This window comes from Taudactylus pleione, unplaced genomic scaffold (genome assembly GCF_031769625.1).
Source record: "Taudactylus pleione unplaced genomic scaffold, aTauple2 ptg000391l, whole genome shotgun sequence".
Lineage (NCBI taxonomy): Eukaryota > Metazoa > Chordata > Amphibia > Anura > Myobatrachidae > Taudactylus > Taudactylus pleione.
This window is the reverse complement of record NW_028284792.1, coordinates 4776692-4796106: the sequence shown is the minus strand read 5'-3', so window position 1 is coordinate 4796106 and position 19415 is coordinate 4776692. Positions and strand designations below refer to the sequence as shown.

Here is a 19415-nt window from a genome sequence, read left to right as displayed (position 1 = left end):
ATTTTAATTAAAAATCATGAAGCATGAAAACACTTTCAAAAGTGCTTTGAAAACACATAAAAAACTGCATTTAGTGCACCCGTTCATGCATTTCAGCAAAACTTTTACTATACATCGTATTTTACAAAAAATTAAAGGGGAAACCTCAAATCAGAAATCAACAATGTACATGAGCTGTTAATTAATAGGATTATACATATTATGAAATGGGAAGGCTCACAACACAACAACATATTCTTTTAAAATTAACAATGTTAAATCACTGTTTGTGTGCACTAAGTATTTTCATCAGGACATACTTGATTGGCTATAATTTGGATTAAATCATGCGTGAAAAGCTACAAAATGAACATTTTTACAAATTACTTTTACAGCTTTCTGTTTGATAAATCATGCTCTGAAATACACCAGCAAGTCTCAACGTATATTGTCTGTTAATTATTATTGTATCAAGTGGCTAAAGTCCAAAATACAAAAGATAAATTATTCTAAAAAATCTTGTATGAGGTGTTATTTGCCAGCAACTTATTTTGACTACCAAATTAATTACAAATTATATCTGCAAATTTGAAAGTTACCAATATAGTTATTTGACAGTTAAAAAAAATATATATATATATTGCACCTTACTTTCTGTCATATTGTACATCATCAATTTTTGTCCACCAAATTATTAGAAAATTCTAAATAAATTCATAGCAAGGATAATGTCAAGTTCAATTGGTGACCCTTGGGAAAGTAAAAGCATATTTGCTTCTCCCTTATTTTTCTATTGGTCCCTCTCAGTCAACTACATCTCTAAAATTACATTTAATCTTGATCTAAAATTACAACAATAACACTACAACTCCCCATTTTATAACTTACTTCCTCTATGAACATAATAGAAATACATTTGTTGTGCAGTTTGGAGAAATTATACATGAGAATTCCATAACCATAATTAGATTATAATCCCCCATAACTCCTATTGTATAAATAAATAGTAACATGACTACAGCCTGTTTTCATCACTGATATTTCTTTGGACCGGTCTGGGACCTAGTTATTAGCATAGGCATGGCTGAGAGAAAGGGCTGGGTAGCTGAAATATCATTACATCCTGCTGGCATAATCTATATATATATATATATATATATATATATATATATGGAAAGTACCTACCAAGAGTCAAGAGTGTTCCAAGGAAGGTGAACCAGTGACCCTGAATTGTAGCACTTTTATACATCACTCAGAGCCAAGATTTGCAGGAGCAAATTTTGGATTCCTGCACCACTGTATTGCCTTGTTATTGACTTATGATTTTCTTAAACCTATACTAGAAGCGCCTTACATTCACTCTAGCTTACATGTTCCACTATCCTAGAGCCTCCTTCAACCATGTTATCATTCATCATCATTCATCACCTCTTTGACCAACAGTGTGCATTTCTGCATGTGACCCCTGCCAAGAGACCTCCTCTTGGGAGAATCATATTTGCGCTCTAGAAGTATCTTCCCAAAGCACCTTTGTGAAAGCACATGTACAGAATTATTGCAATGCAACCAGCAGCATGTTTTTCATTTGTGTTCATTTTTTCCATTGCCAACCTGATAAACAGGTATAAGGTATGCATATGTAATCATTGTCGACCAATTACAGAGAATGTATTTCATAAAGTTTTAGGTCTTGTGTTGTGAAAAGTTATCTTAGAAATCTAGTTATCTATTTTCTTGCAAAGGATCCACTGCGCAATAGCAAAAGATTGACTGTGTGCATACGGAATAATTTTTGTGTTGCACAATTCATTTGTAACAGATTTGTTTTTTGTGCAAAACAACAAATTATGTACAGGTTTACACCTAATTATTTAAACAAAATAACTAATTGACAAGAGGCGCCACGTAGAACTTGATCACTGTAAATACAAATGGCATTGGAATAAATTGATAAAGGAATGAAAACATATTCATTATCACTAATTTCCCTTTGAGGTTTGATTGACAGGCCTGTTCAAGCAATACAGCTTTTAATATGAGCAGAATGTTTGTCCTTGTGCTTTATGAAATGCCAAATGTCTATCCTTAAATGCACAAAACCTAAGAAATATGCCTATAAAGAGGCACCCAGCATGCACCATGTGTGCAAATGTGACATTTAATGCCACTTCAATTCACTGTGACCTATGCTTTGCATATCAGGTTTTAACATATGTTACAAGTATTATTCATTTTAATAATTACAGCACATACAGTATTTTATGAGACAGTCATAACAACTTTACACAAACTTATTTTATTGTGATTTAGTCTTATAACATTTTTTTAGCTAAATTAGATTACTGTTGAATACTGAAAACAAACTTATTTTTATTTATTTTTTAAGAAATATCAGTCTTTATCTATCTATATACACATGCATACATATATACATACTGTACATACACAACATTATTACACAAACTAAGCCTTTCTTGACACACTGTAAGACTGACTGTTTTGCCTTCCACTAGGGTTTGGTATAATATGTCAGCCTATGACATTATGATGTCAACTGTCAATGTTGACTTGGTGATTGTATATCCTCCACTATCTTGGAGAGTGTTGAATTTATTTATGTACAAATACAGCTTTTACCCCATTGTCCTATTTACTTACCATTTTACCCTGCTACCAGTCTTTGTCATGATGCCCCTCACTTTGGGATGCGGTCATAATCCCGGGACGTGGGATGCTGATGCTTAGAATACCGGCGCCGCAATCCCGACACCAGTCAGAATCCCGGCACCAGCATCTGAACCGCCAGAATCCTGAAGATAAGTAGTGAGATTAGAGGGAGGGTTAAGGTTAGAGTTTGGGATTAGGGTTAGGCACTAGGGGGAGAGTTGGTGTTAAGCACTAGGGGGGGAGGGTTAGGTTTAGGGTGCGGGGAGGAGGTTAGGCTTAGGCCCTAAGAGGTGAGGGTTTAGGCAGAGGGGAGAAGGGTTAGAATACCTACTGACAGGTATTAGTATCCTAACCCTGTTGGCATGCCAGCATCTGGATTTTGACCACCGGGATCCTGAGTGCTGGCATCCCGTACTCAGTCCCTCACTGTGATGCAGGTTTGCCTTCCAAGTATCTCTTACCTCACTGATCTGGATATGTGTGTGAGGAACTTACTGGTTACAGCTTTGTAAAACCCTCAGAGACGAGGTGGGTGCAAGTTAATAAAATGGACTGGGTGAAAGGTAACATGAATCAGACTGGAAATGCAAAATATTAAAAAGGAGAAAGGTAGGAATAAACAGATTTAACTACAGGAAAGGTTAGGCCATATATTCTAAATTGATGATCTAGTGAGTTATAAGAGATGCATCAAGGGAGGCAACACATTTTAAATTTATTTAACACATGTCAACATTATCGACTGAAAATCTAAAGAATGCTGCATTTTGCACAGATAGCGATCACAGAGCTGGATGTGATAGTTGTTTGTGAGTCTTACTGGAACCTAAGGCTAAAAAATTATCAAACAAAAAAAAACATTTTCTTACATGAGAAAAATGTTCTATTATATAGAGATAGAAATACATGCTTTTATCTTGCTGTTTCTTTTAAATTAGTAGCACCATCTACAGAGAATGTAAGATAATATTCTTAATTTATTATTGTCATTATTAGTAATGTACGGCTGTAATGTAATTTCAGTGCAATTTAATTTGCCCATTTGTAAAGCGCTATTTAAAACTGCTTTTTATATATTTTTTTATTGGCTGTAAAGATATTTGTTTTACAGCTTTCCTAATCTTGCACCAGAATAATAATAGCTCTCAAAAATGTTTACTGCAGACCTAAAAGTAGCATAATGTTACAGCAGAAATCATTAAAACACAGCTAGTTGCTAGTTTTTAACCTCACTGTTCATTTCTCAGCCACTAGACATCCCATATTCTTGTTTACATTTTATGGCCTGTAACCCAAAACAACTGCTGAGCCAATGTATTCTATTACCATTTATTATAAAAGTCTTTTTTTTTCCATTGCTTGGCAACGGGGTCACTGTAGGGGATATTATATCCCCTACATGTGAGGAAATATAGTAAGCATTTAAAAATATTTCTAAAACATGGATCTATATATATGGTTTTAAAATAATTTACATAACACAACTATATTGAATCAACTCTATGTACAGTAAAATTGGAATATAAGTGCATCTTATCTATCTTTAAATAGTAAATTTCCACTGCATTTTGATTTTTTAGCAATATCTACCATAATTCCTGCTTTGCTATAGCTTTAAAGATAATAGTGCTCCCAGTGGTCAAAATACACTATTACAACTCTGTCATTAGCAATCACAGAAGGGATCGTAATAGCACCCCAAAATTGTACATTGATCACCAATCATCATCAATTGGTAGGAGGATGAGCAGTGCTTTACAGGGTTGGAGAACTGCAATCCATTCAAGGTTTTTTTTTCAGCAGAAAGTACAGAAGTGTGTATTAAATGTAATGAAATTAACTGTGGCCCCTGTACAGTTTTAGACTGTTTCAGTGTGCCTCCTGTTTGAGTCAGTAAATTGCATAAATTGAGGCTTCACTGTGCCAAACACTTGAACATATTTAGAAGAAATCTCATTTACCAGCCATTTAATGCTGCGAGTGAAGAGTTACAATACAATGTACATGCATGACACACACTAGTTTGACTCAGCAAGGATGAAGTGAAACCTTCCCAGCAGGAGGTCCTCCCATTGGCATCATTACCCAGCGATGAAAGCAAAGCAACCATATTGTATGAGAGGAGCATACCAGTGGCTGCTCAGAGCTAATCTTCCATCCCCTGCTGGGCTCAGCCCATCTGGCTGACCCGCGGTTACCATGGTGTACTCCCCTCAGCTTCTTCTTGCTGGACAGGCTATAGAAGGCTATAGAAGGGGGACATTTGATTGCCCACCAATGGCTGCAGTACAGGCTCAGGAGCCTAAAGGATACTTTGGCTTCGCTTCTCTCCCCCAGCTACAGGCATTGCCAGGGGTGGCTGTGAAAGAATCACTCACCAGCTTGAGCTGTCTGCACTGCTGCAACCCTGTCTCGCCTTGCTCTCTCCCCCTCCCAGCCAGCAGTGAGTCATGGGAGATCATAAGGATTGTGGCAAGCATCACCAAGTAGGTGAGCACTATTGAAATCACTGACATCAACATTTTAAACCTTTAGATAAAAACGTGGTGAAAACCATTTCTCCGGTGAAAACGGCTCTACTCAGCTCAATATACTCCTTAATGTATTTTTTTTGAATGGAGACATAGTAAGAAATTTTGCACCACATACATTATTGTTTGAGACCAGTCTAACCCCTTCTACATTTATTCATAAGACAGTAAAGTGTCAGCAGCAGCAGAACTATCATCAGGGCAGCCCATACAGGAGCTCTCACTTTTCATTCCTAAGAGGTCTGGTCTATGGGCTGTGAAGACCAGTTTATGCTTCCATTTTTAGAACTGTAAGCCCAAAAGGAACATCACTGCACATAAGGCACAGCATGGGCCGTAAGAGCACATGAACTAGCCTAGTTAGCCTCTTCATACTTTACTATAAGGCCTGCTGATTGAGCATTATGGAACTGGGTTCCAACATACTTCTGTCTGTCTGTCTGCTTTCATCTACCTATCTAAAATATTCAAAGTGCAAGGAAAAAGCACCTTAACCAATGACAATCCTCATCATCTGCCCTGTGTATCACTTCAAAACAGTTACTTACACACTAGGAACTAATGTAGATGACTGTTTCAGGATGTGTAGAGAAGATAAATCCCATCATGTGAGGACAAGACTGGGTGGAATGTACTTGGAGGTGTAGTGAAGATGACGCTAGCTATATGGGACAAGATCCAAAACTTTTAGCTTTCAGAGCTTGATGAATTGCAGAAATGCAAGGTTTGCATACATTTTATGGGGAAGGCTGTATGCAGTGACTTTGACGTGAACTGTTGATTCCACATGATTAAAGGTGACAAAAAAGGTTGATAAATAACTGATAATAGTACATTAGACAAACATTTGTATTAACTTTGGATACTTAAATACATTACTAAATAAATCACCTCTAAGGCACATTATATCCAAATTTAAACACAACTAGGGCTGGATGCACCAATTGATAATCGCAGCAAACAGCTCTAATTTACCGAAAAATACAGGGACCGCATATGCAGCATTACTGTTAGCGCCTTCGCATTGTCGTCAGAGCGCAGGGACTCCATTGGTTCTAATGACGAGCCCTTCTTCCAGGTATGCGTCATTGTCAAGAGGCATTGTTAACATCAGTTGTAACAATGCCTACTGCTAGCCATCGGTACCGGGGACTAAAGTATATAGATTACATTATACAAGGAAAAAGCTGAGTGAGATTAACATAGATAGCCAGCATTTACTGTATACCACTTCAGTGTACAGCTTCATCCACAGCCTCCATGTCAGAAATGGTGCCGCCCTTAGCATCTGCCATCCAGGCTAGTAGATGCTCAGCGCATGTTGGAATCTTGCCCCCTGCGCCTGCACAGTGGCAGCCGGTGCCTACCCAGCGGAGATCGCAGAGAGGGACAGTTACCGCAATGACCCAACAATCAGGTGAGTGATAGTGCATACTGGCGGTAGAAGTTATTTTTAAAATGTGGTAGGTGCTGTTAACTATCACATTCTAAAAGTGATGATTGGTGCATCCTGCCCCTAGTGTGTCTAAACTAATAGAACCTTTCATACTGAATTAGTCAGATTGCCTGCTTGTAAAAAATGATTAAAAATAAATAACTAAAAAGAACCTATACTTTTCTGGTCCATAAGACAAAAGCTGGGAATTGTGTCTCCAAAGTTGAAGACCAAAAAGAACAATAGAATAGAATAGGATAGAGGTAACACAAACTTTTGACATTATTATTACATTTTATTTCTAAGGTTCCACAAGAGGTCCGCAGCGCCATACATACGGCAACAGTAGGACAGTACAGGGTACAAAGAAAATTACATTACAGCAACCAAAACATAAACAGAGCACAGATAACAATTAGAACCACAATTCTCAGTACACAATACAGCTGGGAAGGTGAAGGCTATCATTAAATTGCTAGAGAAGACGGCAGTGAGAACAGGAGGGAGGAGGACCCTGCTCCTAGGAGCTTACAATCTAGGGGGGACATTAATCACTAACATACAGCCTGTTGTGTTGCTCCCTCTAAAGTGATAGTAGTCAGCTATGCTCTATTTTTTTTTAGCAAAGCTAATGCTGGGTACACACTGGGCGACATATCGGCCGTTCAATTTAACGGTAGTTATATCCTGTGTGCATCGGCCAGTGTGTACCAGCGATGTCTCTGTGAACAACGTAGTTCACAGACATATAGCGTCAGCTGTGATGCACAGCCGATGCCCAATATATCTGCAGATATTTTGGGGCATCGTGCTCTGTGTACAGGCAGTCAGATGACCATCCATACACTTGTGCACGGGCTGGCGGTGATTGACAGCTCAACTGAGAGAACGCATGTAAATGCCCGCCCAATTGTGATGTCAGTCATAAGGGATCGGGCAGTCTGCATGCAGAACATATTTTCTGCACAGACTGCAGATATAGTTGCATTTCAGTCGATCTGGAGATATATCGTTTAGGTGTGTACCCACTTTAAGTTATAGGTAACACTTTAATATTTATGCAAATAATGATGTCATAATTTAAAGGCGCTAATCCCAATGAACCGGAAATAGGTGTAAAGTTAAAATAACTAGGTTTTATATGTGGATGTCACATAAAAATACAAAGGTAATACAACGTAAAACAGGATTCAAACAATCAATCGGATCCAATACAGAAGTAGATACATCAAAAACATAAATATGTGCAATGAAGTAAAAGTTGACAAACAATAATGGACATATGTATTAGGGCAAAAAATGTCCAGACAAGCAGAATAAAAAAGGCCTCTGATGGAGGAGGCTGGGTTCTCCAGAACCAATAGTAATGTTATTAAAACTTTAAAGATGGTGACACATAAATGAAATAGTGACACTTAAATAATAAGGTTCTGACACTTTGTCAAAGGAATTCCTACCGCACACGGTGATGAGGAGCCGCAGGTGTAAATGAAACATGCAGAGGCACCGGTTCCCCTGCACGTGGCTCCTAAACTTTACCGGTAGTAGGGTGTCTTTCCAGTGATGACCAGTGTCCGGGTAGCATGACGGTGAGGCCAACGTATTTCGAGACACTAACTGGTCTCTTCTTCAGGGCTAGCCTTTTACTTCATTGCACATCTTTATGTTTTTGATGTATCTACCTTGGTATTTGATCCGATTGATTGTTTGAATCCTGTTTTACATTGTATTACCTTTGTATCTTTATGTGACATCCACGTATAAAACCTAGTTATTTTAACTATACACCTGTTTCCAGTTCATTGGGATTAGCGCCTTTAATTTATGACATCATTCTTTGCATATCTATTAATCCTTGGGTGAGTACAAACTAAGGGACTCACAGTCATTCTGTTAGGCCTGCTTTGATCCCAGAAGAGCCCACACCAGCCCACTCCATTCCATTATCTAACACTTTAATATTATATAGTGCTACTCTGCCAGTAAAATAAGGCACTAGTGCCCCCATTTACTAACGAGTTTTATAACCAAAACGAGTGATAAATATCACTGTGTATGATAAATGGTGCTCCAGCCAATCAGCTCCCAACTGTCATTTTTCTAACAGTTGACAGTTGGGAGCTGATTGGCTGGAGCACCATTTATCATACACAGTGACATTTATCACTCATTTTGGTGATAAAACTTGTTAGTAAATGAGGCCCTAGGTTTCTGTAGGATTCTGTGCACCTTATTGAATAACGAAATTCATGTCCTGTAAACATTTGTAATACAGAGTCCATACACATTTTCGTAAATAATATTTGCATAATCTGCATTTTGTGGCATACAAATCAGTGCTCAAAGTGAGAATTTAGAGGTGGGGGTATGGAGATATGGAGATTGAATCCCCCCACTCCGGCCCCTGCTTCCATATCACCCCACTGTACTTCTCACCCCCACACTTCTCCCTGCCTGCTCCCCTCTCTCACACCCTGCCCTTCTCACTAAATGATTCCCTCTCTCTTTCCCCCCTACAATACTAACTACCTGCTTCCCTCTGTCTGCCCCCTATTCCCTCTTTCAACCCTCCTCTCTCTCTAATTGCTACTGACCTGCGTTGCTGGAATGGAGCCACTGGGAGCATCGGGTCTTCTTGGTTGCTGCAGTTTAATCCAGCGACGCTTCTTAGCCAATGAGAAGCTGCCACTTGGCTGCTTCTCAATGGCTGGCCGCCAGCAAGACCCCCGATTGGCTGTCCGCCAGCGAGCCCCCCAATTGGCTGTCCGCCAGCGAGCCCCCCAATTGGCTGGCCACCAGCGAGCCCCCTGATTGGCTGGCCGCCAGTGGGCCCTGCTAATTGGCTGGCAGCCACCAAACCCCTCAATTGGCTGTCCGCCAGCGAGCCGGCCGGTGTGTGCTGCGCCTGTTACTTTACAGTGCAGCCGGGACCTAATGCTCTGTCCCGGCTGCTACATTCCAGTGCCTCTGTTGATCGAGATGTATCCCCTGCGGGACACATCTCTACACATTGTCGCCGCTGTTCCAGTGCTGGGATCCCATTCTGGATCCCAGTGCTGGCACATTCTCTTCTACGGCTAAAATTAAGTGGGGCCGGGAAGTGGCGGTATGTCATACTGCCCCACTTCGACCACTGATACAAATAGTATACATTACTAATGGCATTGTGACTAGATGTGTGCTATTTATGTCTAAGCTCTGTACATCTTTGATGACACCTGAAAAAATTGCTGATGCTACTGGATAAACTGATTCCAGTTACTAGTAACAACAGCTGCCACAGTAAATGAAACTATGTTTGTTAATAATAAAAGTATATAAAAAAGGAAATAAAATAGAAAATAAATGTACAGTTGAGCTGTATGTAAGTCTCTGTCTGCATCTGTTTTACTAGTGTGCATCAAGTTCTAACTTATTGAAATAGTTTTTTTATGAATAATGTACTCTTTACTGTCACCTTTGCAACATTACTTCTTTGAGCTACCTGTGGCTGTGTTGTTAACTCCCAGACATCCGTAAAGTGCAAAAGATAATTCATGCCTGAGGCCACAGATCCACCATGGTGCTATCAAAAGTTGCAACATTTTAATTAGCATTATAAATATTTAACACTATTTCATGCGCTATATGTATTAGTGTCTAATTAAGATAGCACCCTAGAAATTCAGAGGACTAGCAACTGATTAACATGTTATAATTTCACTCAAGTGACACAAAGTAAAGACTAAGCATAAACTATCACCAAAAACAATGTAGAAGATATAACAGCAGCATTGACAGAATGTTGTAGCCATGGGCTTATGCACATAGTCTAGGTGTTGCTTTTCACACCTGGAAAGTATGTAAGTTTCAAAACACCATATGCAAAGTCAAGGTATATACAACTGGGGATGAAGTAAGTTTAAATGGTGTATTTACGTGCCTGGCAATCTGTTACGCTAGTCTTTTTGTAAGCAAGATATTGCTGAACAGAGAACTGTTCTTTTGAATGTTAATTAGCATAGTTCTAGACAACTTGCAGGAGTAGCTGACATGCTGTAATTCTTTTCTTGGTAACTGAATTTAAAGCATTTCATCACAATAATAAACAAAAAAGTTAAGATGAATATATGCTAAAACACAATTATTTCTGTGGATCATATATTATAAGGTATTTATTAAGGCTATAAAGCAACATCTTGGAGTTTCATGCCCAGGATAAGAACATGTAGCCTCTATAACAGTGGTGGGCAATAAGCGCTCTCCAGCTCCTGTAGAACTACACATCCCATCGTGCCCTGCCACAGTTTTGCTTTTTGGACCATGCTAAAACTGTTGCAGGGCATGATGGGATGTATAGTTCAACAGCAGATGGAGAGACACTTGTTGCCCATCCCTGCTTGCTAGACATAGAACGACTCAGTGTTATGTTATATTTTTTTAATTTACCTGTGGTTCCATAAGTGCACAGTAGGTGCCAGTCACCATTTTAGTTACTCTAGTCAGTAGACTCACAGTCCTGCTACTGGATTAATAACTTATGTACGTACGTAAAGCATGTTCATTGAGAGAGCTACAGTACATTTGTGGCTTGAACAGGCCATCTGATGCAGCCAATAGTGGAGAACTCACTGACTGCATCGTAATATCTATTGCAATACAGTTGTGGGAATACGTAGCCAAAGAGGGCATCACAAGGTAGGAAGTGAGCAAATCACATGATTTGGTATATATGCCGCACTGCTGGCACAAGTAGGCCCTTGTTCTCCTGCCAATTAAACTGCCACGTGGCCAAGAATTTTCATTGTCCTTAAAACGTTCATGACATTACCCCTGCAGTTGCAATGTAGCAGTAAACGAAGATGAGTACCCTAGCAGGTGGTTTCATAGATAGCAGCCACCAATGTAAATTTTATTAGATAGATAATTAATTAACTTCAATTGATGGCCAATATCAATTATAACAATATTATCATCTGGAATGCTGCCGGCCTATGTCAGCACAATGATTGCTTGGCCGGGAGAGGGGATGTTGAAGTGATTTGGCTGGAGAGGAATATATATAATCTTTAACAGCCTCATATATACAGTATATATATATATATATATATATATATATATATAATATATATATGTATTATGTGCAATAAGGTTTTTTTTATTACATTCATGAAATGTTTATGGGTGCAAATATAACAAATAATAACTTTGTAAGCTAGACGGCCATCACACGTGCTTGGTATGCGTTCCACATAACAAAAACTGGATGTGAGTGTGTTTATAACTAATTCCCACTTTCTGTTAAAATAAAATCTCCTAATAATGCCCTGCTTATAAATGTCATAACTATTTATATATGATATATAAAAGGTGAGTAATCCAGAAAAAGAATGTCATGGGACTGAATGTTCAGTAGCCTAGGTCAGAAATCTCTTGCACCTTAATTTGAATAAAACAATATAGTTTACTTCTCACTCCATTCAGGACACGGAAACAAATCTGTGTATAATACATTCCGTGACACTTATAATTACATTCCTTTAGTTTCTAGCTTTGATAAGTCATCCAGAGTCTCACAACTAAGATCTGACAATGCCTTCATCCACAGGAAGGAAGTTCCTAGTTGTCACTTAAACAAAAGAATCATACACAGCCTCCTTTTATAAGTGTATACTTTACCTGTCATCCAACATCCCATTATCATGTCACAGCAGAGTGCACTTTTACACAGGTCACTTTGTTTAAAATGACACGGATAATGCACATGTCAGCGAGTTGACAGTCCTGACCGTCCTTCAGAGATAAAAACGCAAGGCGAGCGCCTGTTCTTATCTCTGCTACATGCCTTGGTCTATCATCTAAGTGAGGCAGAACATAAATTCTCCAGAGAGCACTTTTTTCATTTCCTGAATTTAAGAAAATCAAATAAGCACCATTTGTCTTCATCTGAATATGCTTGACCTGTTCAAATGATGATGTCTTCCATTTTATACCAGGCGGCATATACTGAATACAAATGACGTGCATCAAACATGCCTTATAGCTCTTGTATTTTGACAAAGCAGGGCTATTTGGTAAGGAAACTCAGATATTAGGAATTTAAAAATCTGGATGTAGAAAGTACATGAACAGTAGATTGTGCTTACACCTGACTGAGCACAACATGGGTACACATATTCAATAATGTTTTGTTTTAATATATTAAATTAAAAGGTGAAGGTTATGATAAATGAAATAGTAACTGAATATTGCCTACTATAGTGTAAGTAGGAGTGACAATCTATTAAAAGGTGCCATTGGTGAGTAAATATGGCTTTAGGCAGGTTTGCTATCTGATGTAAGAGATTAGGTGGCACTTGGTTATGCTTACCTGTGGTTACATGTCTACATAAATAAGAGTAAAATTAAATCTGCAAATTTGTGGCCTCTTGTGAGTGTTGTGAATTGTAAAGATATATATGTACTTATGTAGCCACATTGTGGAATACTAATAGCTACCGGAGTGTGGTCAGAGTAAAGATGAAGCAGTTATTATATTGATGATAATTATGATCACTGTCATTTTACAATAAAAAAAATAAAAAGTATAAATAAATAGATGTAAAAAAGGCACTCCAAATCTAATAATTATACAGATTATATCAGATTGGGTTGATCTGACTATAACAGGGAGACCCGCAGTGAGGGGTCCCTCTTCTATAAAGTGATCTCAGCCCCAGGTTGGTGAGCATAGGGAGTAATTTCATAGAGTAATGGAGCCCAGAAAAGTACACTGAGGCCCCTCCTAATGCTACATAATAATAGCACCCACTTTGGCTAGCAGGATCCTGGGATACAATTTAGAAATGCATAAATGTATGTGCTATTATCATATAGCATAAAAAAGTACATAAATGTATCACCCAAAGTGGGTGCTATTATCATGTAGCGTTAGGACCACCAAAACAGACGCCTTGGTGTGGCCTACCATATGTTTAAAAAATATATGTAACTGAGATCTCTGCATTGCTATTAATATGTAGGGTGAGAATCTCATTTGCTGGCTCATTGCAGTGTGCTGGTGAATTCTGTGTTTTTTTTCTGACCCTTCCTAGAACAGACCAGCCTTATGCTTAATATCACTGTGGTGAATACATCTGGGTGGTGGCTTCTCCAATTTATCTCTCTCCAAGATTTGACAAATATTTCCCTAAGTATCTTAGTTGAACAATAAATAGTAGCAAGACCTGTTAGGCATTGACACAGAATGCTGGATCTAGTGTAACTACAAGCACCAGCATGCATTGGTAGCCATGGTTTTACTTACATTCAACTGTAACTTTCTTTATTTTAGTGTTTATTAACCATATGGATAGACTACAATCATAATTGTATAAATAATTATAATAATGGGCCCCTGAATCTGCTTAAATCTGTACTGTAGCAATCAATTATGTTCATACTCACCCTTTAATGGCTCTCTAAATATGGAGCCAGCTAACAATGCATTAAAATAAAAATATATAATAAAAAAACTCTTTGTTTCGACAACAGTGACAAGAAACATACAAATAAATAACAAAATATTGAAGCATATGTATTGCCACAAATGTAAGAGTTTATCATGCTAGTGTATCACATTTGGTATAATTAGTTATTTGTTGGTAAGAATATATCTGATATTACATGCACATTAGTGCTTGGTGACAAAATCACAGAATTACTTCCTGGCTTATAGTAAACTTATGATTCTAAAATCGGTTCAATAATATCGACTAAGTTATATGATAACAAAAATTACTGACTCAACCTGTATGTGAATATCATTTATTTAATGTTCAAAATACAAGTAGGTCAAAAGATACATAGTTATAAATGTAAAATTAAATATGGTGCCTATGGCCTATTTTGCATGGGCATCTAATATTTTTTCTCAAAATTTTCGGACAGAACTTTTCAAAATTATATTTTATTTATCAGTGAGGCTAAAAATACTATCTTGACCCTATGTAACACAGGGTTACAGCAGACAATATCAAAAGTATCACCAGAATAACCCCCCATGGTGTCATGATAGGCCTCTAAATGTGGAAGTCTACTTACTGTAACAATTTTTGTGAAGATACTTGTACTGTTGTAAGCCTGTTCTGTTGGCTAAGGATGGTGCTAATAGATGAAAACCTTTTAAAATATATTTTATTCTATGAATAAACCCTTTTTTAATATGTAAGTTTTTAAATTGTTTACTATTTTAAATTTTTTTGACTTTTTTCTGTATTTTTTATTTTTTTTTATCTTAGTGAAACAGCAAGACAGCTCATGCATTTACATATCTGCATGGACTTGCCCGGATGCCAAGTTAAACCTTACTACTCTGGGCAAGTATCATGACACTATTTTTATTTACTCATCTCTTAAGTAAGGGTCAACTCCATTGTGTGTTACGTAGTCTGAGTATAAGAGGAAATTTGTATTTTATTTTAACAAACAATATTGATTCTAAAACAAAGTATAATGTAATGGTAGAATGCTACTGACAAGTGATAATTGAAAAAAATTGTTTGATTCACATCATCCTTTAATTTAAGTAGTCCAACAGACCATCTCCGAAAACGCATTTTTTATCCTGCTTTTTATTATGCACAAAAAGATGACTTCTAATGAAAAGTAATTAATAATTAAAATAAAATATTCACTTTTAATTGATAGGATAAAACATTTATAGCAAAAGTAATTGTACTTTGTCTGGCATACCATTACGTATTAGGTGCCCACAAGATCCATAATTGTGCATAGTAACTCATAGTGCACTAAAAATGTATGCAAGTAGAAAAAAAATCTCATTAAAATAACAGATCAGATTTTACCTTTTCTTCCTGATCGCTGTCACTGTCACACTGAAAGAAAAATGTAGAAAATTGTCAATATCTGTTTGAAATAAATGTCAACACAAATTAAAAATGTGTCAAACAGGCTCTGTGTATCTGGAGCACGAAATCAAATACATGTTCTTGAACTATGATGGACTTTAAGTAAACAGGCTTTGACAACAATATAAAAAGATAAATTTAAATAATTTGTGTCTAGATAAGTTTTTGATATGTTGTCATGTCACCGTGATCAACAATATGAATACAGTAGCACATTTTAAATGAACCGTAATCCGCACACTGGGATGCGATTACACCTTAGAGAGATATTTGTAATATTTGTGAAAAGGACAAAAGTTTAATGTATGAATGGTCACACCCTTTTAGAAAATGTATTTTATGCATTGAAAAAACATAACTGTAACTAGTATTTTGGTTAGGCATGTACCATACAAATTTGTGGGGGGAAATTAGGGGCTGTATCTGGACAACTAGTGAGTGCGCTAGACACACAGATGCAGGATTATTTAGTAGAGAGTTTGTGTCCACCTGGTATTACTGGCTGGAATATAAGTAATATCCTGAATATTTGGTTACATGTGTAGTGTATGTGCACATACATACTTGTATTCAATACTGACACTGAGACCAGGAACTGTGTGATGTACATGGCAGAGATTTTACTCAAACTGAACGTCAAGAATGAACAGCAAGTATATATAAACAGTGCATAACAGCGGGCAGTAGTGGCAAACACAGAAACGGCAATTGAAATATATATCTCTATTGAGGTTTGGGGCTTTATTTATGCAGTAGCGGCTTCTGTAAGCCACCACTTGCCACGGGTTGGAGGTGAAAATGTAAAATGGCACCGCAGTCAGGGCCTGATTCAGACCCTGTCGCAAGTGCTGAGTGCTCGCAACCGGGTCGATGGTGGCCCAGAGCGCATGTGCATGATGGAGCCGGCTCCGTCGTGCGCATGTGTGAGACCCGGATAGCGACGAGCAATCCGTCGCTCCGGGTCTCACACCAAAGGGGGCGTGCTGTCGATGTTGAGTGACAGCACGCCCCCTTTGGTGGGCGGGCAGGGGGGTGGCTGCCCAGATGGAGGCGTTATCATGAGAACGCCTACTGTTTGGGGCGGCCCCACTGACATCACAAGTGATGTCAGTGGGAGAGCTTTTGGCTCTGTTTGAGCCGAAAGCTCTCTGGGGCTTGCGGCCACGAGACCCTACCACAAGGGTCTCATCGCAAGCCCGATGGTCGCGATGGTCTTGACCATCACGACCATCATCCTGGCCGCTCGCATTAGCTGTGGGTGGCAACCCACAGCAATGCGAGCGGCCGGGAGGCCGCTCCATAAAAAAAAAAGACGTCCTGATTCAGAGTGAGCGCTCTGTCAGAGCGTCCGGCTCTGAATCAGGGCCTCAGTGTATAGCTCGGCGTGTGAGTGCCATTTTAGATTTGCACCTCCAACATTCTGGCAAGTGGCAGCTTACAGAAACCACTGCTTCATAAATAAACCCTCAGGCCTCAATACATAACATTGTGATCTCATCATGACCCCTCTTTTCTCAACTTATCTTCCCTCCTTTTTTTCCATAATGTCTTTAAGGTTGACATGTTTCTCCTGATACATTATGTTTTTCTCTTTGTTCGTTTGCCCCTACTTGTGTTTATATTGGAAAATTGTACCAAAGTTGTACGTTTGCCAACAATTTTTCTGCTGTTTGTAGTTTTTTTGTGACTTAATAAACAAATAAATAATTGGGAAAAAAAATAAAAATAAAAAATATATATATAAATGTTGATACTGCACAATACATGTTATAACTGAAGAGTTTTGTTTAGCTGGCACTATTTTTTATCTATACTAGTATCTACTGTAATAGAAAACCAATATAAGAAATCACATGATTTTTAGGACTGGTGCCAGTATGATAAAAAAAGACTGGGAAGCCACCAAAGACTCTGAGCCTCCCTGTTTAACTAATGATAATGTTTAATCATGTCAACAAAAATGTCTACACTAATATGGAGAAGGACAACTGGTTTCTGGCAAGCTTGCTGACCAGTGACTAATGGTCACATGTTCATGTAGCATTCTTTTATTGAGTTACCACTAGTGTACATTATGCTGATCATAGACAAAAGGGATTTACTTTGCAATAAAGTCTTGGCCAATTGGCATATTGGTGGTCATGTGGAGATGGATACAATTTGTGTTTAAACCCTAAGCATAAACGGCATCTGAGAAAAAGATGGAATTTGCAAGTTTTAATTGGCAAAATTACAAGGCGTGTCAGCTTTTCATAGGTAGCATATCCTCTTTTACACTACTACTGATAGGGGTATATTTACTAAAGTGAGACTTTTTAGAAGTGAAGATGCTGTCCATAGCAACCAATCAGAATCTAGCTATTATCTTCTAGAATGTACTAGATAAACATTAAGTAGAATCTGATTGGTTGCTATGGGCAACATCTGCACTTTTAAAAACCCTCACTTTAGTAAATTTACCCCTATCTGTAGTATACACACCTGTGTTATGGAAGGACGAATAAGCAGTATATGTGCCTGGTTTATGTATCATACTGTATGATTAAAACTGTCTTATGCATCTGGACAGAATGGGATTGAAATGCCGGCAGCTGTTTAGCTGACAGTGGATGCCCGACATGAGGAGATCCCAACTGGGGTAGGTAAGTATACTAACCCTCCCCTGTCGCTGCCCTAACCCTAACCCTCCCTTAGTGGTGCCTAACCCTAACCTCCCTCCTTAGTGCCTAACCCTAACCTCCCCCCCAGGGGTGCCTAAAATTAACACCCCCTCCCCGCACCCTACAACTAACCCTCCCGGGGGGTGCCTAAACCTAACCTCCCCCCGGTGGTGCCTAACCCTAATCTCCCCCCCCAAACCTAATGCTAACCCCGCTAGACTCCCTAATACTAACCCTCTCCCCCCTCCCGTGGCTAATGCTAAGGGTGTACCGGACTTACCTTTGTTCATGCTGCCGTCCTCTGAATCAAGTAATTAAGGTTCAATGATATTAGAGTATAGGATAATATTTTAGTTGCAGCAATGTTTATTTTTGCCATGGGAGTGTTTATGACCCAATCAGCCAATCATACGGTGTGGATTATTGTCATCATAAATTTTTTTTACTTGCACCAGCAAGTTTCCCATCTTCTAACAGGTGGATAAATGTTCCATTCTGCATAGTTGCATCTGCTACAACACCCCCATATTTCAGTGGGACAGTCCTACTTTCAGACACTGTCCCACTGTTCCAAGAAAGCAGTGAGTTGAGGTGAGCCTGCGGACAGCTCAGCCACTCTGGGAGCACTGGGAATGCCTCCAGAATGACGAAAACAGGGGACATGCCTTGAGGCCAGGCCTGTCTACTGAAGCCACGCCCCATTTTCAGAGGTGCGTGCATGGCCCTGAATTCAGAAGTTCATTTGTTGAGAGGTATGATATTATATTAGGCCTGCTTACACATTCGCTTCAATCACTAATCTGCTTATTCAGTCATAAGCATGCAGTCATAAGCAGAGATGTGCACTGACCCCCGTGTTTTAGTTTTAGATCTGGATCTCCCCTGGTTTTGGATCTGGATTGATTTTGCCAAAACCTCACATCCGTGTTTTGTTTTTCGGTTTTGGGTTTGGATCTGGATTTTTTTCTTAAAAAAACAGCTAAAATCACATAAAATGGGCCTTTTTTTGTTCATAAAGTATTATTAACCTCAATAACATTTATTTCCACTCGTTTCCAGTCATTTTTACCATCTCACAGCTCACAATATTGATTTTCTTCATCTAGTTAAAGGGCGAAAAGGTTGCATCCAGCTATCTGGCTCAAAACTAATTGATCAATAGAGTTGCCGACTGTGCAAAGATGATCTTTGGGGTACCCTTAAGGATTGAAGAATTGATAGTTGTTGGCGCAGGCACTGACTGAAGTAAGAAGAG

General features: G+C 38.6%; 1 protein-coding gene across 5 annotated transcripts in view; it reads right to left on the bottom strand.

The window, feature by feature from the left end:
• AUTS2 (activator of transcription and developmental regulator AUTS2) overlaps nt 1-19415 on the bottom strand; it is a 1638780-nt gene that overhangs the window by 512269 nt on the left and 1107096 nt on the right. For all 5 annotated transcript variants that reach the window (XM_088445914.1, XM_088445917.1, XM_088445916.1 and 2 more), the window contains one exon: nt 15438-15467. In XM_088445914.1, the coding sequence (XP_088302040.1) occupies nt 15438-15467 (30 nt within the window). The remainder of the gene's footprint in view (nt 1-15437; nt 15468-19415) is intronic.